Source organism: Apodemus sylvaticus, chromosome 10 (genome assembly GCF_947179515.1).
Source record: "Apodemus sylvaticus chromosome 10, mApoSyl1.1, whole genome shotgun sequence".
Classification (NCBI taxonomy): Eukaryota; Metazoa; Chordata; class Mammalia; order Rodentia; family Muridae; genus Apodemus; species Apodemus sylvaticus.
In genome coordinates, this window is record NC_067481.1 from 63,379,390 (window position 1) to 63,406,289 (window position 26,900).

The 26,900-nt window shown below is 51.1% G+C and overlaps 1 protein-coding gene across 1 annotated transcript in view; it reads right to left on the reverse strand.

Moving 5' to 3' along the window:
• Nucleotides 1–9,828: 9,828 nt before the first annotated feature.
• The window catches only part of Kcnj12 (potassium inwardly rectifying channel subfamily J member 12), a 48,967-nt gene continuing 31,895 nt past the window's right edge, over nucleotides 9,829–26,900 (reverse strand). Inside the window, exon 2 of the mRNA XM_052195299.1 lies at nucleotides 9,829–13,641. Within this exon, the coding sequence (XP_052051259.1) occupies nucleotides 12,302–13,585 (1,284 nt within the window). The 5' untranslated portion in view covers nucleotides 13,586–13,641 and the 3' untranslated portion in view covers nucleotides 9,829–12,301. The remainder of the gene's footprint in view (nucleotides 13,642–26,900) is intronic.

Consider the following 26,900-nt stretch of genomic DNA (forward strand, 5'->3'; position numbering starts at 1 on the left):
TCCCATAGACAGATGTGCAGGTAGTGCCTCCTCCAGCCAAGCCCACGCATGCCACCCGCATGATGTGACTTTCCCAGGAGAGTAATTCAAGTAGAGGGAGGCTCAAGATCTAAGAGTTTCTATTCTAAATGCTTCTGGTAAATGGCAGGTGCCCAGCCCCTCACAGGTTAATCTCCCCACACAGTAACACAATGTAGAGCCCTCCATCCATCTAAATGTGTCATTTCAGTCAAGGGCATTTCCACAGATGCTGAGGTAAGAATGTCAGTTTCGCCTCCATGGCAAAGGTCAACACTTAGAAATCAACAGCCTTTAAGAGAAATAACCTCCCTCAGCAAAGGGGGAGGGTGGTCACTTTGCTCATCGTCTCCATGGGAACAAAGTATCACTGGTGAGTTCCGAGCCCTTGTAAGTCTTGACAAGGTGTGACACTACCATCCCTACTTCTCACTCCAGACAAGTACATGCAAGCTTCAGATGCTCTCCTGACTGGGTTTGCAAACAGGCCACCTGAGGGGGGTGTTGTGTCCAGCCCTGGAGGATCCAGAGGATACCTGCCCACTGCTCTCCAGGGTCCACTCTGGGACAGGTACCAGTGAAGGGAATGGTAAAGGTGGGTGTTTGATCCAGGGAGCCCTGTGAGGAGCATGCTGCAGCTCTGAAGAGGAAATTCAGGCAACATAAATCCAAGGGCACAGAAACCCATCAGGGCATGGGTTTTACTCTCACAAAGACGCCTGTCTACCTGTCCTTTCTGGTGATCTCCTGCCATCTCTCTAGTCAATAACCATCCCTACAACCATGACACTGTCCTACCCAGCCTCCAGATGCTGAAGGTTTTCACACTTCTGGTAAATGTATCTGAAAGGTGGGGATGGGGTGAAGGCTCCAGACAGGTAGCTGCTGTGAGCTCAGACCATCTCCCCCAAATGCTTCAGTGCCCCCTGCCACTGAGCAGCAGACCCTGACACACTGCTCACTGCTCCCTCGTCAGCCTCTTTACTGAACCCCACTGTTCATTTTTATTTCCTTTTTTCTTTTAGACAGGATCTCGTTATTTGGCCCAGACAGTCTGAAACTCACAGCAAAATTCCCCTGCCTCAGCCTTCTAAGTGCTGATATCACAGGCTTCAGCCACCACCCTCAGCATCTTAATGAGGTCTTTAACACCCCTCATTCAGTCCATCCATACCTTCGTCTCAGTCTCTGCCTTCACACCTGCTCCACCTTCACACCTGCTCCACCTTCACACCTGCTCTGTCTTCACACCTACTCCACCTTCACACCTGCTCTGCCTTCACACCTACTCTACCTTCACACCTGTTCTGCCTTCACACCTTCTATGCCTGCACACCTGCGCTGCCTTCACACCTGCTCCATCTTCATACCTGCTCTGCCTTCACACCTGCTCCATCTTCATACCTGCTTTGCCTTCACACCTGCTCCATCTTCACACCTGCTCTGCCTTCACACATGCTCCATCTTCACACCTACTCCACCTTCACACCTGTTCTGCCTTCACACCTGCTCTGTCTTTATACCTGCTCTACCTTCAGACCTGCTTTGTCTTCACACCTGCTCCACCCTCAGACCTGCTCTGCCTTCACACCTGCTCCACTGTCTGAAATCCACACACAGGTGTTTCTATGCACAAATTCTGTTGGTTACCTTTTTCTTTTCCCCTTTAAAAAAAATCAGATGTCATGTGCAAATAGCCATTGTTGTGATGCTTTATATGTTTTGAAGCACGTAAAGAACAACACTTTCTGCCCGCCTCCATCTCTCCTCCTGCACACAAACAATCCTGCATACCCCAGCCCATTCCCTGCATGTGTGCTCTGAGCCTGCAGCTGTGTATCCTTCAGAATGTCACTTGATGGTCATACCATGGAATACAGCAAGACGCATACAAGGCCTGGCTTTTCTCATTCCACTTTATTGCTTCAAGAGCATCCTATGGAACCCATTTTTCTCTTGTTACTCATAAGATTCCATCGTGGAACGGGCCAAGGGCGGTTCACCAGGAAGGAGTTAAGGACATGTAATGTGAAAATACATACATCAACCTGACACACTGATTCTCCATTGAGAAGCTGTAATTGTGGAGGTCGATACTGTGCCTTGCCTGTCCCTATACTCACAGGCCACAGACTCCTTTAACATGAAGGAAAATGGCCCTTCCTATGCCAGGGGAGAGAAGCATCCTTAGCCCCGGGGCTCTGATGGACCTGTAGAAATATCCCTCTGCCTCCACTACCTTCACAGACCCACATACCTCCAGGGAAGGACTGTCCTGGAATTCACTTACCCACACCTGCAGTGTAAGCTCTGTCATTTTAGACAATGCGTCATTAGCAGTCCAAAAAACAAGTATCAATCAGGTTTCATCCCTAGCTCTCCAAAATTACTCAGATGGATTTTCTCTTGTAAATCTGTCATTTGTGTGTTTGGAGCATTTCTGGAGCCAGAGATGCTGTCTTAGGTCAAGGATGGGTAAGGGTCATTGTTCATATGCCCGGTGCTCCCGCATTAGGCCAGGAACTCAATCCAAAACTAGTCAAACCAAAGCTGCCCCCAAGCACCTGCTCAAGCTTGTGTGTGTGCATACTGCCATTTCTCTCAAACGCCACGCCTGAGTTGATCGGAGAGGACAGCGTACGTCTGAGTTTATTAAGACACTTCCAGATCGCGGGCATTTTTGCCACATCCATTCTCTGCTGAGCAAACAGAAGTACTGTTGTGGCCACTGCCATCCTGTATTGCCGAGAGCCACGGGGAGGATGCCGAATGCCCCGAAGCTAGAAATGGGGTCAGTATCATTTGAGGACACAGCTGTGGGCCTCACCTGTCAGGGGCGGCAGGACCTGGAAATTGCACAGAGGAGCCTCCACAGGGATGCGATGCTGGATGTGGAACTAGGGCAGCCCGCTGTTCTCGGAGTGCTGTGGTCTTCGGGTGGGAGCACGGTTTTGATCCACCGAGTGTAGCAGAAGGCCAAGTGTGGAGCCTCTGACGTCAGTGAGACTCCAGAGGTTGAAAGCCAGCCTGAGAAACTCATCAAGATGCCATATATATAATTGATATATTAAATATATTTTATATACACGAGCAAAGCATTCTGCTTGAAGTGTATCCAATGTGACATCTGAATCCACATCAGTGCAAAAACCTTTTGAACCTGAAGACAGCCACCTCCTAGCTGAGCTTGAAATGGCTTCAAAAACCCAATAAAGGTCATCAGGCTGAGGCGTGCGCTGTAGTAACATGCCGCTACAGTTCTCCCGACTCTGTGCCAAGATGCACTAAGAAATCCCACAGACCCACATTAGCAGGCATCAAATAACTCACGCCAGTGAGAGCTCAGTTGAAATTTAAAAATAAATTGGACTCAGGATGTGGCTCACTGTGCTTTCAAAACTTGTGTCGTGCATCTCCGTTTATAAATTCTTCGTGTTATCTTTATCTTGAGGATATATGCTCATGGGTGGTTGTTTGTAAATATAATCAGTCCTGGGGGAAATTGCAGCCAATTTAGAATTGTCCTTGGGCAAGGGCATTTGTTTGATCATGATGAATTAAAAAACAAAACAAACAAACAAAAAAAAACCCAACCAACTCTTTGCTGAGAGACAAGGTGTTGACGGGTAACACAGTCTTGGAACCCTCACTGTTGCCCGACTGTGGCCATTTCCTAGTCAATGTCATACTCCTGATGATGTCACCACATCATTTAATTTGTGAAGCTTTTCATTATGATGTTGAAATAGAAAAACAACATCAGGTTTTTTTTTTTTTTTTTTTTTGAGAAAACCAAGTTCATGTATGTAAGTGTGATGCTGATTTTGAAATGGAATTTTTCTTGGAAATCAAAGTAGTCAACTATAAGCAAAAAATGAAACAAAGGGATATAGAAAGAGCCAGAAGGGAGGGAGGGAGGGAGGAAGGGTAGGTCAAGGCAGATGTGGATGTGACTTAGCAGCAGGGCTTGTGTTTGATATGTGCAGGCCTTGAGTTCCATCTCAGATGGGTGAGGGAAAGGAGAGAAAAAGAAAGATGGGGAGAAGGGGAAAGGGGAGGGAGGAGGAGGGGCTGTCAGACTGACTTCCGAGGGGGCGGTGCCCTTTTTTGGACATGTTAAAATGTCCAGATGCCATCCGAGACTAGTCCACCCACCCTGCTCTCACACCATTCAGCGGCCCATCCTTCAGGACCCACGGGCTGGGCCTCAAATCCCAGCCCCAGCCCTCTCTACTACCTCTAAGTTTGGTCCTTGTCCTGGCTCCAAGTAGTTCAGCTCAGTTTGCCTTCTCTCTGTACCTCAAACTCATTGGGCACCAGCCTAATGCCACCCTGTCAGGGACATGGGAACTCGTGCTTAACAAAGGCCTGTGAGTGCTGGGCCCTGTTACCAGCAGTGTCTCTGGGTCAAGGCAGGTCACTCATGATGTCCTCACATGCTGTGTGTTGATCATAGCCCCATTTCACAGAGAAGACGATTGAGGCAGAGAACTCAGTTTACTGAGTCGGGGCGCTGATAGCAGCAGTACCTACAATTCGGTCACCCACAGAGCAAAAAGCATATGGATGTCCTGGGTCTTCTTGGAATGCTTCAGAAGAGAGCTCGTGTTTGCCACTAAGAAAAGCAGAGGCCGGTATGGCAGACCCTGATGGCCAGGGTTTAGCGAGAAACACAGCTCACCATAAACGGAGTCATCAGATGCTGAAATCGTGTCCCAGTAACATGGGTTTCCCTTGGAAGCCTGAGCTCTCTTTTTGACGTAATGTCCTTCAAAGTGTTATTCAAAAAAAAATGATACAGGGCCCAGGACATTTTTAAAGCATTCAGCAGTGAGTTCCTAAACTGGGTCTCACATTTACGATGCAGCCTGCTCCCCTGAGCCTCCAGAGCCAGCTTCACAAAGCCTCTTGGCTCTCCAAGGGTCTCACCCTCCCTGCCCCCGTGGGGTGCTCACCTCCCATCCAGACAGGAACAATGGCTCACCTCTTGTCCCCTGCGGTTCTTTTATATCCCCTGCTGGGCGCCTTCTAGGTGAAGGGAGCTTGCTCTTCAGAGTGCTGAGGCCCAGCAAAAACCTAAGTTCCTGCTCAAGGGCGATGACATTCTAGAAAAAGCAAAGCAACTGTGGTGTGTGAAGGGCTGAAGAGACTGGTAGGGATGAAGGCTGGTCGGGCATGGGCCTCACAGCATCCTGTGTCCTACATCGTATTGATGGAGGCTCGAGTAATGCCCTCAGGAACCTGAGTGGTATGTGTGGAGTCTTGTGTGGTATCCTGTGTGGTATCCGTGGGGGTCCTTTGGGGGCCCTCTGGGCTCTTTGTGACCTGTTCGGACCCCGCCCAAGCAATCTTGCTTCCCTTTACCCTCTCCTATAGGTTTCATTTGTGCAGAGTTTGTCCTAGAAATCCCCTTCTCATGCATCTTGCAAACATCAGCTCAGACCTCAGAGGAATTATCACTTCCCTGAAGAGGCCTTCCTTGGTTCCTCTAGCCAGCTAGGCCTCCCAGTTTGTGCCCCAACACCCTAACCTTGAATCACAGTACTGCAGTGCTCTGGGCTGTGTGCTCTGGTCACGTCCCCTTCTCAAAGGAGCACCTGGCCTCAGTTACTCTGCTCAGGAAACTCACCTTCAGTGGACAGGAACCACCGTGCTCAGAAACAAAACTCTTGGGGAGCTATAGGCAAAGACTGACCCTGAGGGTTACAAACCCCAGTGCCCTTGGAGGCTCTGCTCCGGTGGCCTCTGTACTCTGGGGAGGAGCTGTCGAGCTGGACTGCTGCTGCCTGCTGCCGACACCCACTCCCCTCCTAGTACCTTCCTGCTATTCCATGTTGTTCTTGCTTTTCTTTGGACAATACTCCATTAAGCAGAATCCTCACTTCTAGGGGACTTGAACCAGGATCCTAACTCAGTATCTATCTCCTCAGTCTCATAGGTGGAAATCTCTGACAGCAAAGGCTGAGACTGGCTGGTTTCCTGAGAGGGTGTGTGGCAGCCGACAAACACCTGCAGAAAGGATGGTCAGGGCGCTTCTCTCCTTGTATGAAGAGAACGACACCAAGAGTGACAGAGAGACTACTGGACAGAGCCACAACCTGGGCTTCTGGGTTCTCACCAGCCTAGAACGAGCCTCTCCTGCATTCCCTAAGGAGAACAGGCCAAGAAAGAGCACAGGGGCTTCCTGAACCCAAAGTCTACCTAGCACCAAGCCTGTCCACTCCGTGCCAACTCCACACTCTGATCCTGCCTCCAGATTTCAGCCACCTCAGACTTCAGGCAAGGCCCTTCCCTTCTCTAGGTGGCTGATGGCCAGGCTTTTCTCTAGGTTGGGTCACAAGAGGGGCTGCAGAGCCTTCTCTGTAGATGGGAAGACTGCAGGCCTCATGCTCTATCCATTCACATAGACATGGAGATATACTCTACCCACCTCTGGCCCTAGGGACTCAAGGAAACCAAGAGACCCACTCTGACCAACTTAATAGCCCTAGGGTGAACAGTGAACAAGCCCAGGTATTATAGGGATTAACAGCCTCTGAAGCCATCAAGGATGAACCCTACTTCCTGGGTCTCTACATTAGGACCCAGGTCCCACTTCTCCAGTAGCTCTAGAAAGAGAAACATCAGCTTTACCACCTTTTAGGATTTAAATTACCATATAAAAAGGTGGACATATTTGGATCTTGTTGAGGCCCATTAAGGCAAAACAACTTCCTTCTGATCAAAATAATAGAATCTAAGTTCTACCTCTGGCCTAGTGTAGAGACCTGGCAATGTAAGCGCCTCCAAACCTTATATACTATAGTCTTCTCCCTTGGGAGTCAACCCAGATAGGCTTGTCAATCACCTGGACAGGAGCCCACCCTGCCCCACTCCAGGAAATCTGATTCACCTGAAGACACTTAAGGGAAGAGAACAATCAGTTATCCCCTTAATGAGATCCTGTACTTGTCCCTCACGGAAGCCCCTCCCTTAGCGAGAACTCGGAGCTCGTCCGCCCTGAAGAGCCTGCTCATCTTTTAGAGTTATTCAGAAAACTGTAACTTTTATTCTTCCTTCTTTTCTATCTCTTTCTTTCAGATAATGGCCAAAATCTGGGTGTGCTTTTTCTGACACTCTGGGCTTTCTCTGGGAAGCTTTTCCCCAGCCTCTTTCCCAGCATACATCTGCTTATCCACTGTGCTACTGCACTGCTGCTGGCTGACCTCCATCTGCTGCTGAACGTGCTACCCTCAAGCCAACTCACACGGCATGGCCCTTTGTCTTGCCTTCCTTCATCTCCCTTCTCCTGGGAACTTCTGGAATCTACAGCTTGCCTGTCCTGCTGCTATTCTCTCAAATGTTAAAAAATCATCCTCAAGACTCCTTCTGAGTCAGTTTCTAGACTAAGAAAACTCCAAAGAAGGGGAGTTCCGGTCTCCCCCAGGAACACAGGGAAAGGTAGCTGGAGAGGGAGAACCAGCTGTCCGTCACATCTGCTCAGGAGCAGGAGGAACGTTATTCATTGACAAGGTAAGAGAAGGGGGCCCCGGCCAAGGCACTGACAACCCGACCTGTCCTGATGGAGGGAGAGAACTGACCCTCAAGTTGCCCTTACACACACACACACACACACACACACACACACTTAATTAATTATGTAATTTTGAAATGCTTTAAAAGAAACTCAGAAAAAGAAGTTATTCATGCAAAGGTCTAAAAATCTAAAGAGAGGTAGGAAGCCTGGGGTGGGTGGGCAAGAGAAGGAGGAAGGGAAATTGAACAGGGGCAGGAAGCAGGGGCTGCACAGGACCGAGCAGCAAGGACCAATGGAGATCTTTACATTCAGTGGGGCAGGAAGCTGGGAGGAGACCATAAAGGGACTGGATGGAGGGTGTATTATGGTGGAAGAGGGTGTGTTCCTGGAATTCCCTTATTGCTAAGAAATAAGTGAAAGACTCTAATGTGTCTTCTCATACTAGGGAAACACACATGTGCAATCCTCTCAAGTCCCAGGGGTCTACACCACAGTAAACAGGATGATTCTAGGGCAGAGAGCTCACCAGGCTGTCCATCAGCTGACAAAGACTTTGGCCACCAATAGGCCAAGTGTGGAGTGTCTTGGGTTGATTGCCCCAACTTGGAGACAGCTTGAGCCTGAGGCTTACCCAGATCCCATCTCAAATAACTCCACTCCAAGGATCTTGTTCAAGTTCTAATCCTCTTGAAACACTTCCTCTAACACAGAAAAATGATGCCTTCTGATTGGCCTGCCAGGGCATGGCTAGTATCAACACAGACTTCCAGGCAATACACTTCAATTTAGTGGGCACTTTGTCCCCAGTCATGACCAACTGCCAGCTACTTCAGTTCAGCCTGTCTGAATACAAAACCCAAAGGGCAGGAAAGTGAGTTGTCCCCTGACCACATCATTCAGGTACAGCTGTTGTTCCTGCCCTCGAGTATGCTGAGCACAGTGCCCAGAGCCCCCAGCATGAATCAAAGCACTAAGTGATGCTAAGTGATGGTTCCTTCTACCTCCTGCTCTTTCACGATCTCTGCAAGCAGGCCATTAGCAGTCTCGCTGATGAGGAGACTGAAGGTAGATGAGTCCCCTGGCAGTCAAGTGCCCCCTAAAATCTGACCTAAGGCACTTTAGGGCATCAGCACAGCCAGGAGAATGGATGCCAAGAAACTGCAAGCTCAAGGGAACCCCAAAATGCAAGCAGTGTGTAGGAGCCAGAACCAACCCACAGGCAGGGCCTAGACCTGCTGGTCAGTACTGTAGGGGAGGCTTGTGTACAGAGAATAAGGTCACAACATTCTGGCCCCCACTGGTTTAGGTCCTGGTGGAAGAATCCCAGAAGAACTCCAGGGCTCTGGGCCTTTCCAGACAGAGTCAGCAGCTCCAGAGCCCTGTCCACCTCACCCCGCCCCCGCTATAGGGAAGCACAGCTGGAATTCCCATAGCCCACTATCTCAGGGGCTAGAGGACACATCTCTTCTTCTCTGTGCAGAAGAATCACATACATCTGCAGAATGCAGGGCCCCTGTGCTAAGGCAGAGGATTAGAGATCTATCCACTCGTTGAAGCAGTTTGGACAAAGAAAGAAGTTCCCTCTGCACTGGCTTTGGCCATGGAGATCCAAAAGTCTGAGCCTTTGGCACAATGGAAGCAATTTCCAGAAAACAAACCGATCCAGGTCCTACCAACAGCCTTTGCCTGCTCTCTGTTCTCAGCTTTCTCAGCTCCGACCCCGCCCTGCCTCATTGTGTCATCAGTTTGACTTGTGTTGGGAAAGGGCTTCTTCTTAGCCCCCAGCTCTCCTCTCCCCTCTTGTAGAGGATACAAGGTTGCCATCTTAGGGCCAGGCTTCCTGTATCCAAAGGAGCCCTGGGAGTGCCCTGAACGTGCCTGTAGGAATGGATGGTGCCAGGTGCTTCTGTGTGGGAGGAAAGAGGGCAGGGCAGAAGGAGCCAAAGAATGAGGCAGAGGCAGTGTGTGGCGCGGTGGGGAGTATCCACAGAAAAGACTGAATGACTGCCCTGGGGTCTGAGAGGAGGCCATGCTCCTGTTCTCCGTGATGCTGCTGCCATGTCCTACAATGCCCCTGAGGACAAGCCCCAGGGAGCCCTGTGCATGGTCCAGCTGCAGGGGCCCCAGGAAGTGTGACTGCTCGGCACGTGGGAGAGGCAGGCAGAGGACAGTGAGACACACACCTCAACACAGTGGCATTCAAAGAGATCAAAATGCATTTAATGTGGTCTAATCTCATTGCCTACATCTTTAGATACCACTATGTATTGAAAATAACATGAAAATTCTCCAGTTTCACTGTTTAAAATAGATTTAACATTCTATGACCTCACACAGGGCGAACACCCATACAAGGGCCCCCCCTTGGTATGTTCTTCTGCCCCCGGGCCCTCGGCTGGACAAGGACCAGGTGCACAGCACCAGATGGGCACAGGGCAGCTGCTTCGTCCTGTGCAGCTCTCTCACACGCTGCACACAGCACCCACGCCCCTGACATTCACATAGACACACCCTGGGACCTCCACACACTCACACACACACACACACACACAGAGAGATGCCTCCAAGGCCTCTGACAGGATGTGCTGCAGAGGCTTACTTACCATTAAACTCCTCAGACTGATGCACATTGCGTATAGCCTGCATAACCAGGGCAGGGCTGGGACTCAAGTTGGACTGTGATCATGTCTGTGGCCAGCCTCCAGCCTGACCAGTCCAGGTTGGTGAGCACTAAACACACCTTACCCGAATTAAAAAAAAAAATCACACACATACCTGTGGTCAGACATAGACACCTGTGTATACCATATACCTGTATACCAAGTTTCACACACAGGGAGACGATTGTGTGAGCACGTCTGTTCATGCGTGCACACACACCCTGGTTTTCCTTCTCATACACTCACTCCCCAGGGGCCAAGCTTCTCTGCTTGGCACAGGCACATGGCTCCCCCCTCAGTGGCTTCCTCCATTAGGGGCACTAAAGAGGGGGGCGGGGCTAGTTTGGTCTTTAGCACAAGCAATAAATAAATACAGGGAAAGAGGAGAAAAGAGGGCAGGAGAATTCCAAAATACAGCATCTGCCTGCCTTCGGCAGAGATGAAAGGCAGCCGGAGCTGCTCTCCAGCAGGGCCCAGGGACTGGACCATTCTGGCAGGCCTGTGCCTGGAGGAGGATGGGCTGACTAGAGTTCTAAACGCTTCAGACCACTGAGATGAGCTGGGAGCAGGCCTTGGGGAACCAGGAGCCCCTGGACCCTGTTCTGGATTAACAGGCCACCTCCTCAGAAAGGACAGCAGGTGCTCCAGCTCCCACAGTGGCACCCAGTGGCCAGGACCCACCTTCTGCCCCTCCCTAGCCCTGACAACTGGATAGAGAGGAGAGTGACAGGCAAGTATTCCCAGGCTGAGTGCACCCTTAGGCCCCAGGGCCAAAGCTAGAAAAGTCAGTGAGATTTGGGGGCAGAGGTCTGGCCAGGAACACAGAGGAGCTCGTGCCTCTGCTACAGGTCCTAGGGGACTCTCCTCGGTCAGAAATCAACATGAAATCTTAAGGAGATGCCTATGGTGGCAGGGGGCAGGTGTGGGATAGGGGTTGGGTGGAGGGGGTTTTTCTCCTCTCCTAGACTCTGCCTTCCAGCAGAAGACTGTTTGGGGCCCCCAGAGCTTCCTCCTCCTGCCCCAGGAGTGTGAGATAAATAAAGGCAGGCAGGGACACGGCTCTGAGAGAACAGCCTCTACACCCTCAGAGGGGCCTGTGGGAGCCTCGTGAGTGGAGTTAGGAGCAGGAGGAAAAGATTAAACATGTCTGAGAAAACCAGAAATGATGGGAGCCAGACAAGCAGAGTCTCTAAGGCACAACTCAAGCTGTTGAGTCCAGTGTGGGATGGGGCTGACCCACTTCCTGGGAATGTGGGACCAAGACCCCATGCTAATTTCCTGAGTGTCCTTTTCTAAGAAGCACCCACTCTGGTGTTTCCTATGCCCCTCACTGCAAGGGGTGGAGACCTGGGGCAGACAGAGAGTGAAGCACAAGGGAGCACAGAGTTGGGGGTGGGGGTGGGGGTCCTAAACCGAGCCCTGAGGCAGCTGAGGTACAACATCAAACAGAAGAGCAAGGCAGAGTCACCCTAGCGGGCCCCACCCCCAGAGACATCAGACACTTTATTAGGATCATTTAGCATGGTCACAAGCAACCCAGTTCATCCTTAAGAATGACAACTTGCAGAGCCCTGGTCCACGGGAGGGAGAAACCAGACCTCCGAGAACCTTCAGGGTTCCCCGTCCAGCCGCTTGCCTGGCAGCACTGAGTGGAATTCCAACCATCCCCACACCATGAATTTTAAAAATTGAACCACCTTTTAGTGTTTTCTTGTGTTTCGTGGGTTTTTTTTTGTTTTTGTTTTTGTTTGTAAACAGTCTTACCCAAGTTAAAAACCAATGAAGTGTACATATGCAGCTCCTCCCTCCAGGGGTGGGACCCACTCCCAAGGCCTCCAGCAGAGTCCCCAACTCTTGTGCAACCCTACCCCAAGAGGCCACCTCTTTGCCCATATGTTTGCATCAGCTTCTGAGGCCATGAGCTGGTCCTTCTGGCCGTCCACTCTCCCGCCAACTCTCCCAAACTATTGCGGAAAAACATGAAAAAGACTAAGATGCTACTGAGTCTGTGACCCGAGGCGTTCGGTCTGCTCTGCTCAAACGCAGGTCCCCAAGGGACATGGGACCTATTGTGGTCAGGGTGGTGCTGCATCTAAACCAAGGGCATTCAAATCTCTGACTCCCGTCTGTAGGGCCGCTCGAGGGCACCGCTGCTGGCCTGCAGCCTGTCAAAGTCATGCTCAGGCTGAGGGCTGCGGCCGTCCCGCTCTGTAGCCACCTCGTCCTCCTCATCTCGGCTCAGGAAGGCCAGCTCATTCTCATAGCAGAAAGAGTTGGCACTGGGCAGGAGGAACTTGTTCTCCACCAGGTCCTTGGCGCTGCAGCGGGGCGTAGATGGCACCTCGTAGGTCTTGTGGAAGTGTGAGTAGTCGATCTTGTACTGGTTCTTCTCTTCGAAGAGCACCGGCTCGAAGCGGTGGCCCCACAGGATCTCATTAGCCAGGTAGGAACTGCGAGCCTGGGTGGTCATGGCAGTGGCCTCTACCATGCCCTCTAGGATGACCACAATCTCAAAGTCATCTGTCTCGAGGTCCTGACGACTGATGCCAAACAGTGGGCTGGCCTCATCAATCTCGTGCAAGATGGTGATGGGTGATACCAGGAAGATACGGTCCAGGCCCTTGTCAAAGCCAACATCAATGTCAATCTGGTCCAGTGGGATGTACTCACCCTCCTCTGTGACCCTGGGCTTGATGAGCTGGGCTCGAACGTGGGCCTCCACGATGTGGCTCTTGCGCAGGTTGCCCACGCGCCACATGAGGCACAGTTTGCCGTCACGCAGAGCCACCACGGCATTATGGCTGAAAAGCAGAGTCTGTGCTCGCTTCTTGGGCCTGGCCATCTTGGCCATGATGGCACCGATCATGAAGGAGTCAATGATGCAGCCCACAATGGACTGCGCCACCACCATGAAGACAGCCACCGGGCACTCTTCGGTCACGCAGCGTAGCCCGTAGCCGATGGTGGTCTGGGTCTCAATGGAGAACAGAAAGGCCGCCATAAAGCCGTGGACCTGCAGCACACAGGGCGTACGGCCACGGCCCTCGGCTGGCTCCAGGTCTCCGTGGGCGACAGCAATGACCCAGAAGATAATGCCGAACAGCAACCAGGAGGCGAGAAAGGCCAGAGAGAAGATGAGCAGCATGTAGCGCCAGCGGATATCCACGCACGTGGTGAACATGTCAGCCAGGTAGCGCTGTGACTTCTCGTCCATGTTGGCGAATTCAATGTTGCACTGACCATTCTTCTTGACGAAGCGGTTGCGGCACCGGCGCCGCGTGTGCACCTTGCCGTTGCCAAAACCGTTGGCGCCTGACATGGTAACCAGGTGCAGCCCGTCTTCCTCGGATGATACGATGCTGTAGGGGTTGGCCCGACTGGCTGCGGTCATCCCGGGGTCTGGTGGACCCTGGCCTGCCCCCAGGCTGATTCCAGGCGGGGGCACGTCTGCAAAAGAAAGGACAGTAGGTCTGTCTGGGCAGGCAGCCAGGGCCATGACAGTAACTGACAGACACAGCCTCCATTTAGTCGCCACAGATCCCCCGTCTTCCCTCCCACTCGAAGCCTGCTTCTCCATCCACCTTCACAGCTGGGAAACAGTCTCCCTGGGCTCCCAGAAGCTCCAGCCAGAAGCCTTGGCTTCCTCTCATTCCTTCTAGCTCCTATACCAAGGGCCTTGCTCTCTCTATATATTTATATTTCCCTTACCCTCATAGACCAAACCCTGGTCACCTTCAGCCTGGACCAAGGCAGAGGCCGTCTCATTAGCGCAGTTCATCTGCCTTCCCCCCAGTCCCCCATGACAGGCACCAGAAGCCTGAAAGGCACCAAGCCAAACCCCATCCTCCCTCTCTACTCACAGCCAGACGACCCAGGGAGCCACAAGGCCTGTACAGGCAGTCCCATGGCCTTGTTGCCCAGCTAACAGCATATTCCCTGACACACACACACACACACACACACACACATACACACGCACGCGCTCTCCCCCCCACACCACCGTGAGCGCTCTCCCACCCCACCCTTGCCATCTGCACACACACCCCTCACACTCCTTCCCCCTCCACACCTGCTCCCTACACACACACACACACACAAACATACACACACACACCACCCCCCCACTCTCTCTCACACACACAAGGCTCCCCATACTCCTCCATGCTCCCCACACACGCCCTCCCACAGCCATGTTGTCTCCCACAGTCAGACTCTGCTCTTGTGATGCCGTGGCAGACCTCCTCGTGCCCTAGGAGTAACGCACGCATGGTCCTGACCCACACACTGCGCACTCCAACACAGATCCTCATGTGGAATATCAATAGCAACAGTCATACCTGTGACACTGACCATCTCCCTCACATCAGGCCATTTATGTCACCCACAGGTCTAAACAGGTCCGCCAGGCCCCAGGCCTCATGTCTGGTATCCGTGCCCACTCTGTTCATACTCTAGCAGGCAGAGCACCCACTAAGCACCCCTAGGCTACACCCGGATCTTTTCTATCATGGGTCATATGATAGCTAAGGTAGCCCTAGAGTAGACACCCAGATTGAATCTCTTAAGGTTGCCCTAACCTCAAAACAGACATCTTCTCCCATCTCTGCTGTGGACGGCAGGACCACGGCCCCCACAAGTGTCACTTACTTCCATGACCACCTTTGGCCTCCTGCAGGGAATATCACACCTCCAGGCCAGCCTAGCACACAGTCTTGGAGGCCAGAGAAGGAAGGGCCTGAAGAATGGTGCAATGGCTAGAGCAAACACATTTCTCAGGCCCAGGCTTTGCGTGCACACACACACACACACACACACACACACACACACACCATTGCTCCACAGCGGCCGGTGCTGGGCTAAGCCAGGGATCACAGCATGCCTGGCCCTGTAGACTCCAGCCTGTCTCAGTGAGTGTCCACTGACGTATCAGAACACGGATGATCTGGACATGCTGCACCCCCTGTCACAGGGATGCCATATACCTCAAGACCTACCCAATGACATATCAATTCAGAGCCCAATAAAGCCTCAGAGCCCTCCATCACCTGATGTCACTAGGAAGACAGAAATCCCAGAAGAAGATCCCAGCGTAGCTGGGCACCTGGGGCAGGCCAGATGCTATCAAAACCTCCTGCCCTCGGACCTTTGAGGGTGGCTCTGCCCCATTTTTCAGAGCTCAGAACAGGAAGACACTTGTCCAATGCCTGTAAGCAGAGTTAACAATGCTGGAATTCAACCCCATCTGAACAGTACAATCCCTGGCCACATCTACATCAGAGGCTCAGGGGGACATGGCCTGCAGACTCTGCCATCAACACAGAGGCATGGGTGGAGACAGCTGAGGAAGGACTCCCAGGGTCTATGTCATGAGCCATAGTGCTGCTGCCTAGCAAACACAGACACAGCCATAAAGCCCGAGAACCACAGAAAGAGTTTGTCAGGCATGGGGCAGAACACAGCCAAGAGCCTCAAGTCAGCCTCTAACAGCCATGGAGGGCTTCTAAAGGGTACAGGTACTCCCAACCAAGACATACGGACTCCAACAGGAGAGCCGAGATCCAAACCCTGTGTCTACTGCAAGGTTTCCTACCACGTAACCTCAGGGTCTACAGGGCCACCTGTCCTCAGAGCCTCCCCTACAGCTTTTCAGTTGACCACCTCACCATGGGCCTGTGTAGCTGAGGCTCGGGGCTGTAATGGTGGATGTTGTTTCTGTCTAGGCCAGGAGGCAGAGGGTTGGCGGGGCTGGGGACCCCGGGGACCATTCTGGGAAGACATCTCAGCCCCGGGTTCCTGCGCCTTCCAGGGGAAGGTGGCCAAGGTTGGGGTACTCAGACGCCGGGGGGAGGCTGCCAGATCCCAGGGGCCAGGCTTGTGTGGCCTAGAGGCCTTGAGGGACGTCCAGCGGGTCATGGTGGCTCTGGTTCGAGCTATGAGCAGCGGCTGGCCTGCGGGGAACAGAACCACAGAAATCAAAGGCTGGGAGTTCCAGTCTAGAACCCTGCTCCAGAGAAGCAGCCTTGCTTCTGGCCAATCCCCAAAGCTGCAGCCATTCCTAGAACCACAGACCTGAAAATGGCCACTTCTCAGAGTTGATATTCCACCCACACCACAGAGAAAAATCAACTTAAAGTTTACGCTTGTTCCACACCTTGAGCCAGAAATGGATCCTGAGTGAATTCATTTGTCCCCAAACACCAAGAGAGTATGCACACGCATCTGAAACAGACAGAGCCCTAGGGTGTGGAAGGCCCTCACCTGGGGCTTGATGAAGACAGACCCAAAAGGAAGACCCAGAAGCAGAAACTAGCGCCACAGATAGACCAAGTGTCAGAAGGAGACCCCCACCAAAAGACTTGTGCAAGAAGGTGCTAAAGATCTCTAAAAACCATAGGGCTGAGTCAACCGGAGGCATGCAGACTGGCAGGCTATGTGGTGACCAGGGAAGAAAAGGAATGAGAGTTTGTTTCACTTGAAGAGGTCTAAGTGAGGAGAGTCCCGCACCCCCTTCCACAGGTGAGGAAGCTGCGGCTGAAGGAGAAAGCTATGCTCAAGCCAATAGCAAGAACCATGTTAGCAAGGCCCAGGCTGGCCAGTGGGAGTTCCAGACATGGCCAGGAGGGAACGGGGAAGACTCCGTGGAATACAGTACCTGAACTAGACAAGGAGAGTTGCAACTGGATGGCACTCAAAACAAAGCCAAGACTCCACAGGAGGAAATGACCTGTCCTGGACCTACAGGCTTAAAGACCAACTTCTTGTCCTGGCATATTCAGGCACAGCCTCTCGGCATCCAGTAAGCTCGGAGCACTGGCTGGAGCCAGGACTGGAGCTTTGAGCAAAAAGAGCTGCCACCTAACCTAGGGTGGAGCCTGGGAGTCACTGGGAGGTGCCTCCGGATAGAGCAGGACATCCCATGCCAGTCTCCAAGACACTGGGCACCTCAGGTTTCGCTAATATCCGGGAGGAACTGGGACAAGGCTAGGGCCCATATTTCTAAATGTCAGCAAGATGCTGACTGCAAAGATGTGGGCCCTGGAAGAGGAACACCAGGTGAGTCTTCTCCCTTAGGCTCCTCCAGAATGAGAAACGAAGGATCAAAATGCTACCAAGTGCTGCTACCTGACAGGTGCTCTTCTCAGCGTCTCCCGTGCTCATTCATGTAATCCCCATAATGACCATGACGGCTAACCCCTTTTCCAGGGAGGAAACTGAAGTTCAGGGAGATTGAGTCACTGGTCAAGGGCCGCACGGCTGCTAGGGAGTGGAGTTTCTGCTCTGGAGAGCCGAGATGAAAGCAACATCGATTACCTCAGACTCGGTGACACCATAGTCCAGTCCCAGTTCTCCAGACCCCACAATCCCATTTGGTATTAAAATATACACTACAAACTGCCCCCAATTTGGCAGACAGAAGCAGAATTTTAAGGGACAGGGTATACCTAGTCAAGCTCCCACATTAAAAGTCTCCTTGGAGGTCACATGTGCAGAGAAGGCAAACACAAGGTAGGCTGGAACCTTTTCCTGCCACCTGTGCCTATGGCCATTTTCAATAATCCACCACAGAGCTTTTTGCCCACTGTACCCAGGAGCAGCTAATGTAGTCACCACCTATCTGTCTTAGCATGAGAGGCTCCTTGCCTCCTTCATCACGAAGGAAATGAGAGACCAGGCAAGCAGGAGGCACAAAGTTCTCCCTTGTCCCAAGAGGTAAACCTATGGTAGCAAGCAACAGAAAGGGATACTTGAGGAGATGGCCTGGTCAGTGCTAGGGGCAAAGTAAGGAGGCTCGTCTGGTTGGTAAGAGCTTGGTATGGGTGTTCAGGGAATGAGAAGTCATCGAGTCAGCTGACATTTCCGTCTCTAGATCTGAGAAGGCGATTCCCTGGCCCTTTTTCCAAGTCAGATTTCCTGGGCAAATCCTCCAACAACCTTTGCCCCGATCCCCTGCAAACATTCAAGGTCAGTGCATATGCTGGACTCCTGCTTCGAGCCTATGCTAGGCTTGGGGAAAATAGCCCAGGGGTGGGCAGCCCTCACCGAGTCAGTGTCCTTGCCCTGATTCTACCAGCCACATCAATGTCTCTTTGCCTAAAGAGCTCTCTGGTCATTAGACCACACTCTGCCCAGGCATGGGGCAGGCTGGGACCCAAAACCACCGAAGGTAAGTGGGTAATGGCTCCACTCCCCACTCCGGGCATGAGGAGTGCATGTCCCATGTGTCATCTTGGCTGGATCCTCAGCTGGGAATCCCCAACCAGTTAGTCCCCCAGCTTGTTCTAGCTCCAGTCACCCACCCGCCCCCAGCAGTAATCCTACCAATAACACGTCCTCCCCCACCCTCTCTCTATCTGTTCCACCTCTGCCTCGCCTCAGAGCTCACTCCCCTCTGGAATTTCCCCAGCTTGACTCCCATGAAGCTGCCTGTGCTCTCTTGGACACTCCTCTAGTGTCTCTCTTCCACAAAGCCTCCGTGAGCCCCAATTTCCATCCCCTCCAGGATGACCACACCAGCAAGAAGACAGTCCAAAGCCTCTTCCCCAAGGTGTGCCTCGCTCTCTGTCCTCTCCCGCCCATTCTATGAAGACCTGTGCTCTACCCATTAGGGCCAGAAGCTGCCTGTACATTCCTAGAGTTGCTCTCGACCTAGCGCCACCTCCAGTCAGAGAGGGTAGTGTGGGCCCTGACGCAGAGAACCCATGTCCCTGCTCAGATGCAGAGGCAGAGAGGCAAGAGCTCAGACTGGAGGGGTGGGGAGGGATAGAGCCATGAATGAGGAGACAGATATATGTATGAGTGGGTGGTCAAGCAGATGGATGGATAAACTGGGCTGGCAAATGTGTGGGCGTCTGGAGAGGAGTGACCAGATACTGGGTGGTTTGGTGGGTGGATGGCTGGCTGAGCAGATGAATGGATAAAGGAAGTGAGTAATGAATGGAAGGGATGGGCAGCTAACAAATTAGAGCAGCTGATGAGATCGATGGGTGTTCTTGTGGTCAGATGAATGGACGGATGGGTGTGTGGGTGGGGTGAGGTGGGGAGGGTCGGCGGGGTGAGGGGTAGAGATCAGGTAGAGATCAGTGGGGGTGAGAGAATGCATGTCAGATAGACAAGATGTCTGGGGCTACTGGGAGGATACCAACAGCTGGCTAAGTAGGAAGAAGACACCATTGAGGAGTGAAAGGATGTACCAGCATCAAGCATCCTTCCGTGGGCGCTGGGCTGTACAAGTTCCATCAGGACCTCCACCACACCTGGAGCTGTCTCTAGTGCCAAGCTGCAGCTGTCGTCTTGATGAACTACCAAGCAGCTGCAGCTAGCCCTGGATACCATCTGGGAGGGATGGGGCCTCCAGTTGCTCCTAGACCTACAATGAGCTGAATGGAGTTACCACAGATGCTGCTGCTCTCCTCAGAGGGCTCAGAAGTCCTAACTCTCACCCCGTATGTCTTCACAGCACGACAGCTCAAACCAGGACACCACCACTGGACCAGGGCAGAACAAGAAATCCTCCCCTGATGATGGAGAGAGCCACGGTGCACACAAGGCACGGGGTAGGCACCTCACACGCTTCCTCACACGCTTCATCTTGTGGAATCCTCACGGCGTGGGGGGGGGGGGGAGACAGGACTAGAATGACTAACCTTCCCTTTTCAGAGGGATGGCAATGTCTCCAGGGTCATGAAAAGGCTTTTGGGATGCTATGCCAGTATTCAAGCTGCTCCTGCCGGGCTTCCCCAATACCACCCCCAGACAGCTGTGGATAGTGTGATGGATGGTGTTTCCATGGTTGGTGTGTGGGCGAGTGAATGAATGAGTGCAGGGGGAGGGGCTGGGGGAGTGGCATAGATGAACAGATAGGAAAGTGAATCGGAGCCCAGGAACCATTTCAAAGAGGCAGACAGGAGCTTGCCTGGTGCACACACATTCTACAGGGTCCAGAGTCAGTTTTCCATCTGTCAAAGGGACCCCTGCCTGCCACCCTATCTGCCAAGTGGACTTGGGGAGAAGACATGTGAAGGGTTCTGAGAGCTTCTGAGGTCAGGACCTTGAGATGTTGTTACCTTCTCCACCTTCCAGCCAGAGTTCACGGGGACGCCCAAGTCTGCTTTGTCACACTGGCTTTTCTGGCTGGGATTGAAGAAATGGTTGGTGAGTCACCCCCACATTCTAAGCCTCTGGGGCAAGTGACAATGGTAGTTCTGGAGACTCGGAGTTATATTCTAATTGGGGATCTTCCACTTACAAGCTGTGTGGCCCTGGGGGAGTCACTTCCCCTGTCTATAAGCCCCTCCATCTTCAGTGATGCCTTACACCTACTGTTTGCCTCTAGGCCTTTCTATCCTAAGAAACAAAGACTCAGGAGGCTGGAACAAACGTCACACAACTGGGACTGTCCATGGCAGGGACATCTTCCCTGTGAACTGCGAGTGAGTTCAAACTGTCCTTGGATCTACGTGCTCTGCTCACTACAACCCAGCCTTGAAGGACGGCTCCTCCCCCTGGACACACCAGGAAGTTAAGACTATGGGGTTGGGCCATATCCCAGTTACCCACATCAGAACTCCACATAGAGATGACTGACCACAGGACAACTAGAAGCTAAGGAAGGTTCAGGAGAAGAGTCGGGGTGAAGGCTGTGAATAGTTTGCTCTCCCCACTTCCTGTTGGTCACCAGGCTGTCTCAAGCTGACTCCCTACTGGGGCTTGCCCCAGACCCACAACTCCAGATCTCATGATTGTGCCTCTCTATATAAGGAAACTGAGGCTTGTTACACAAGTGACTTGCCCACAGTCACCAAACCAGGGAGTGGTGGTCTCAGATTTATGGATACATTGTCCAGGGCCCCTACCTCACTCTGACCTGCAGCAGCTAAAGCAACCTACCAATAAACTGGCCCCTCAGTTCACCAGGACTGCGTGCCCGGGAGCAGTCAGCAACCCAGATTAGAGGGCTGGGAGCACAGAGCAAGGCTCTCTAGATTTGAGGGTTGGGCTCCAAACAGTTGCCAGCCAGTGAGGGCAAGGCTCGGCTGGCCCAGGCCTCTCGTCCTGCTAAACCTGGATGCCAAGGCTCTGGAGCAGGCAGGTACTTCCTGAGGCTCAGGTGACACTGCCAGTCTCCAGCCAATATTCCCACGAAACTGAGCAGGCCACCAGGAAGTGAGAGCTGGGCACCAGGCGGGGAACAGGGCCTGGCCTAGCAAGGAGGAAAAGGCAACACAATCAGCAAATGGTGATCTAGAGGGGCCCTTCCCTGGCTTTAGATTCCACGCACCTCAGCAAGGGTCACGGGATAAGCAGAACGCTAGCTCTCACTCCTGGCCGTGCAATGGCCGCACAGCAAGTAAGGGTCCTTGCCAGTGCTGAAGAGGGTTGGTGCAGATGTGACACCCAGATGTGTCCCCACCTGGATAGCTGAGAGCAGAAAGGAGGTCCCAGGTACCTGTCTGGATATCCCTTGGAAGATACCCAGCATCTCCCCAGGGTAGACTCAGCCCCCTTGCTTCCCACTGCCAGGGCATCTGAGCCCCAGAGAATGTCCCCCAAGCTCTGACTGAGGAAGCCTGGAGATCAGTGACACGCAGTGGCTGGCGGTGCTGGGTGTCCAGGAGGAGTGAGCAGCACCCTGTGAGCCTGAGATGGAAGCCAGGGCTAGAGCTGGCCCCATCAGAGTAGACAACGGGCACCAGATGCCAGGGAATGTTTCTAGGATATTTTTATCTTGAGAACATCCTTTGGGGATGGGGGGACAGAGTGTCCTTGGCTCCAGGCCCCTGGGAGCATCAAAGGACAGGAACTTCTGAGTACCCTCTGCCAGGAGAGCAACAATTACAAGGCCTCATCCTAGGGTAAGGGGCACCTGGCCAGGATCTGGGTTTTGTGGGTCTCTGGGTTGTATTGTCGCTTGCCGCGTGTCCCAGGGAGGCAGGGCTCTGCTCCTCCCTCAGGCTCCTGCTGCGGTTCCACCTTTTCTGGGCCTGATCAATGCCAGCTCAGAACTGGTCACTTGAAGAAGACAGGGTGGACCTCTGATTTCATTTGGATGGCTTACCAGCAAGGGAGAAGGCCAGGCGGCTAGATTAGAGTCATGCCAGAATCCTGGGAACCTGGGATAGGGAGGTAATCTGGCCTATGGTGGAGAACTCAGGAGCATCCCAGATAAATGTCATTAAGCCTGGGAGAAGTGCACAGCCACAAGGGCCATCCAGCCTGAGATAGAAACCAACAGCAAGGGAGGCCTGTGACCCTCAGAGTCCCCCAGATCTGGAAGCAGAATCCAGCTCTGCTACTCACGCTGGGCCTTGGCAAGCTCTTCCACCTCTGACCTTCCCTGCGCCTGCCAGCAAACCCAGGGGCTTTCTGACCCAGCCTCCCAGCGCACTACAGAACCTGGGGCTGAGAAAGTCTGAAGGAGCACACTGTTGCCATCCTAATTGCAGGGAAGGTGAATATGCACTGAGAGTTCCAAAGAAAACGGGCCCTGTTCCAAGGTTACACTAAGATGAGAGAGACAGAGGCCAGAGAAGCCTGCATGCCGTACTGACAAGCTGAGGCTCCATCCCAAGAGACATGCAGATCTCAAGAGCCATGACAGAACCTGAAGATTTTAACAGTTTCAGCCAAATCGACTGAGTTTCTGCCCCTTCCTGTGTCGCCTTGGGCAAGGCGCATCACTTCTCTGAACTCAGTTTTCATACTCCGGAATAAGACTAATCATAGCACCTGTCTCATGGGGCTAGGTCGGGCTCTCAGTGAGTCAGCCCATGGGGATTGCCTACAGGAAAACCTCCTGCTCAGTCTCTCTGCCCATAACAGCCCAGAAAGCTCACAGGCCCCTGTAGGGCACAGGCCAACCCCTACCACAGGAAGGAGGATCAGATGGCCGGATGGGTATGAACCCCGAGAGGGGCCCAAGGGACAAAGGCCTGCCAAAGTCTAACTTACTTGGTGTCCCTTTTCAAGCTTCAACTAATCTAAGTCTCTGACATTTCCTGAGCACCTAGTGTGGGAAGAGAGGAGCGAGGACTTTAGAGAGAGAAGAAGAAGCCAGCCAGAACAAGGAGAAGCCCAAAGAATTTGCTAACATAAAAATGTTTATTGGCTGGGCAGCAGTGGCACATGCCCATCCCAGCCACTGGAGGAGCAGGGGAGGAGGGCAGAGGCAGGCAAATATCTGAGTTCAAGACCAGCCTAGTCTACAGAGTGAGTTCTAGGACAGCCAGGGTTACACAGAGAAACCCTGTCTCCAGATGCCTCCCCTACCCATCCACCCACCAAAAAAAAAAAAAAAAAAAAAAAAACAAAAACAAAAAACCCAAAAAACAACAACAACAACAACAAAAACCAGATCATCAGAGCTGGGGAAATGGTTCAGCAGTCAAGAGGATTTCAATCTCAATCTCCAGCACCCATGTTGGGTGACTCACAACTGCCTGTATCTCCAACTCCAGGAGAGATTCAGAACACACACACACACACACACACACACACGCACACACACACTAAAATAATTATAAGTAAATCTTCAAAAGCTTTTGTGGTGTTGCTTATCAAACCTATCATATAAGACAAAAAGCAAATAATAACTATCCATTAACTGCTGAGTGGATAAGGAAACCGGGGAACAAACAGCATGGAATAGTACTCGGCTGTAAAGAAAGACAGCGGACTTACAGAAGAGTTCCATGTGTGGCGCTCTCTTCACAAGATGGTGCAGGCCCAGGACGGGACCAGAGCTGACTGAGGATAAGGTCAGAGATACACAGGGGATTCTGAGGCTCAGTGAAAGCTGCAAACCCAAGCAGGAGGCCTGAGCGGACACGGACAAGACCTGACCCTCAGAGGGGCACTGGCAACAGAATCTCTGGCCTTTAACACCAGACTGGCTGAGGGAAATGGCGCCTCAAACCTACTTTGACTTCAGTCCTCTCATGAACATTGCAAATGCCAGCACAGAAAGAAAAAGGGAGCCTTGAACACATACAAAATACAGGAGAAAAAAATGAACTCAACCAACAAACTAATAGATGGACCAGCCCGATACAGAACTCAAACAACACATGAAAACAGAGACAAGATGCCTCTCTCAAAGATCACCAAACCCATAGTAAGGACTCCGAATAAGAAAAAAACCTGGAAGAACTTCCAGACAAAGACTTTTAAAAAATAATTATAATTATATTCCAACAACCCAAAGATGGTATGAATGTATTCCAGGAGAAGAAATGCAAAGGGCTGAATGAAAGAAGGAAGTCAATCCAAGATATGAAAATCAAATTCAATAGAGAGAATTGCTGAAGAAAAAAACAAACTGAAATTATGTTGGATGTGAAAACTCAATAAGCCAAGCTAAAAGCTCAGGAGAAAGCCTCAGCAGCAGAATGGATCATGGGAAACAGAATACTGAGGCTGCAAGAGAAGAGAAAGGACGGAACCATCCAGTAAAGGTCCGTGATGAAAGAAAGAAAGAAAGAAAGAAAGAAAGAAAGAAAGAAAGAAAGAAAGAAAGAAAGAAAGAAAGAAAGAAAAAGAAAGAAAGAAAGGAAGAAAGAAAGAAAGAAAAACATAGACAGAACGTAAGAGGCCCCTGGGATTCCAGGACATCCTGGGAAGATCAAATTTTCTAACGATGGGCACAGGAGAAGAATACAGCACTAAAGGCATAGAAAATATTTTCAATAAAGCCAAAGAAGAAAATTTCCCAAGTGGAAAGAGGTACCAGCCAGGTTCCAAGAAGCCTCCTGAACAGCAAAGGGATGGGATGGAAAAAGAAACTCCCCACACCATATCATGGCTAACACACTAACGATAAAGACAAATGAACGGTATTGAACACTGCATGGGAGACAGGTCACTCACGAAGGCACGGTCATCCGGATAATACCTGATTATCTTGGAAACGGTAAGACCAGAGGAGCCCTGAAGGGTGTATTAGATGCTTTGAAAGACCACTACCGCCATTCTATACTACAAATTATAACCAGAACATGTACCTGTCAAAATTAAGAAATTAAAACTTTTCATAATAAAGCCAGGTTTAAGGAATTTATTTTTTCTAAGTCAGTACTGCCAAGGCCACTGGAAGGAAAACTTTAGTCTGAAGAGAGGGATAAACATGTCCAAGAGGCTACAGAGAATAAATAAACAGAGCCAGGACATGTGATCAAAGATCTAAGAAAACACCACAAAAGGACAGGAATTAATCGTTTCAATAACAACTCTCAGTAGTAATGGACTCAATTCCACAATAAAAAGACACAGGCAGTGGTGGAGGATGCCTTAAATCCCATTACCAGGAGGCAAAGGCCGGGATCTCTGAGTTTGAGGTCAGTCTGGTCCGCAGAGTGAGTTCTAGGATAGCCAAGGCTGTGTACAGAGAATCCCTTTCTCAAGCTGAAGAGTTGGCTCAGCACTGACTGTTCTTCCAGAGGTCCTGAGTTGAATTCCCAGCAACCACACGGTAGCTCGAAATTATCTGTAAAGGGGGTTTGATGCCTTCTTCTGGTATGTCTGAAGACAATGACAGTATACTCATAGTAGATTGGATTAGACTATTTGCAGATGACCAGCATCCTGTGCTGTTTTTACAAATAAACTTGAGGCTAGATCTGTTGAAAGAAAGAAAGAAAGAAAGAAAGAAAGAAAGAAAGAAAGAAAGAAAGAAAGAAAGAAAGAAAGAAAGAAAGAAAGAAAGAAAGAGAGAGAGAAAGAAAGAAAGAAAGAGAGAGAGAAAGAGAGAGAGAGAAAGAAAGAGAGAAAGAAAGAGAAAGAGAAAGAGAGAGAGAAAGAGAGAAAGAAAGAGAGAAAGAGAGAAAGAGAGAAAGAGAGAAAGAGAGAGAAAAAGAAAATGTGACCCATCTCTTTTCAGCCTCCAAGAAACATACACCACTACCAAAGTAAAAGGGTGGGAAAAGGAATTCCAAACAATGGGACTAGAAACAAGAAAGCATGACCATCCAAATATCTGGCAGATTTCAAACCAACATAGATGGAGTAGATAAAGAGGAACACTTCACACTCACTGGGGACCTACCTATTAAGAAGACATTTCAGTTACACACAAGTTCATGTGCTTCTGGGTTAACAGTCTCACACACACACACACACACACACAGACACCAAATACAGGTGCACCCAGTTTCATAAAACAAATATAAAGCCATAAACTAACCCCAAGCCTGTGCCTGTGGGTGACTTTAATACCCCATTTTCATCAACTGGCAGGTCACCCAGACAAAAACTAATCAGAGGAACACTGATGTTAAACGACATCACAAATCAAACAGACCTAACAGATATGGACACAACATTCCACCCAAGCAATTAAAAGTATACATTCTTCTCAATAGCCCATTAGATCTTCTCTAAAACTGACCACATATAAGAACACAAAGCTAGTGCCAAATCCAGGAAAACTGAAATGACTTCTGTATCCTAAACCTGACCACAGTGGGTTAAAGCTAAGTGGGCATCAGCAGCAATGGTAACCCCAGAAGCACACGAACATGTTGAAGCTGAATAACACACCAGTCAATGATGTACGGGGTCACTGGAGAAATCAAGAAGGAAATCACAGATTTCTAGAATGGAATGAAAACGAAAGCACAGTGTATCAAAATCTACAGGGCGTTCTTAGGAAGCCTGTCTTAGGAGGAGGGTTTTCAGTTAGCAATGTGTGCCTACATCAAAAATTGGAAAGATCT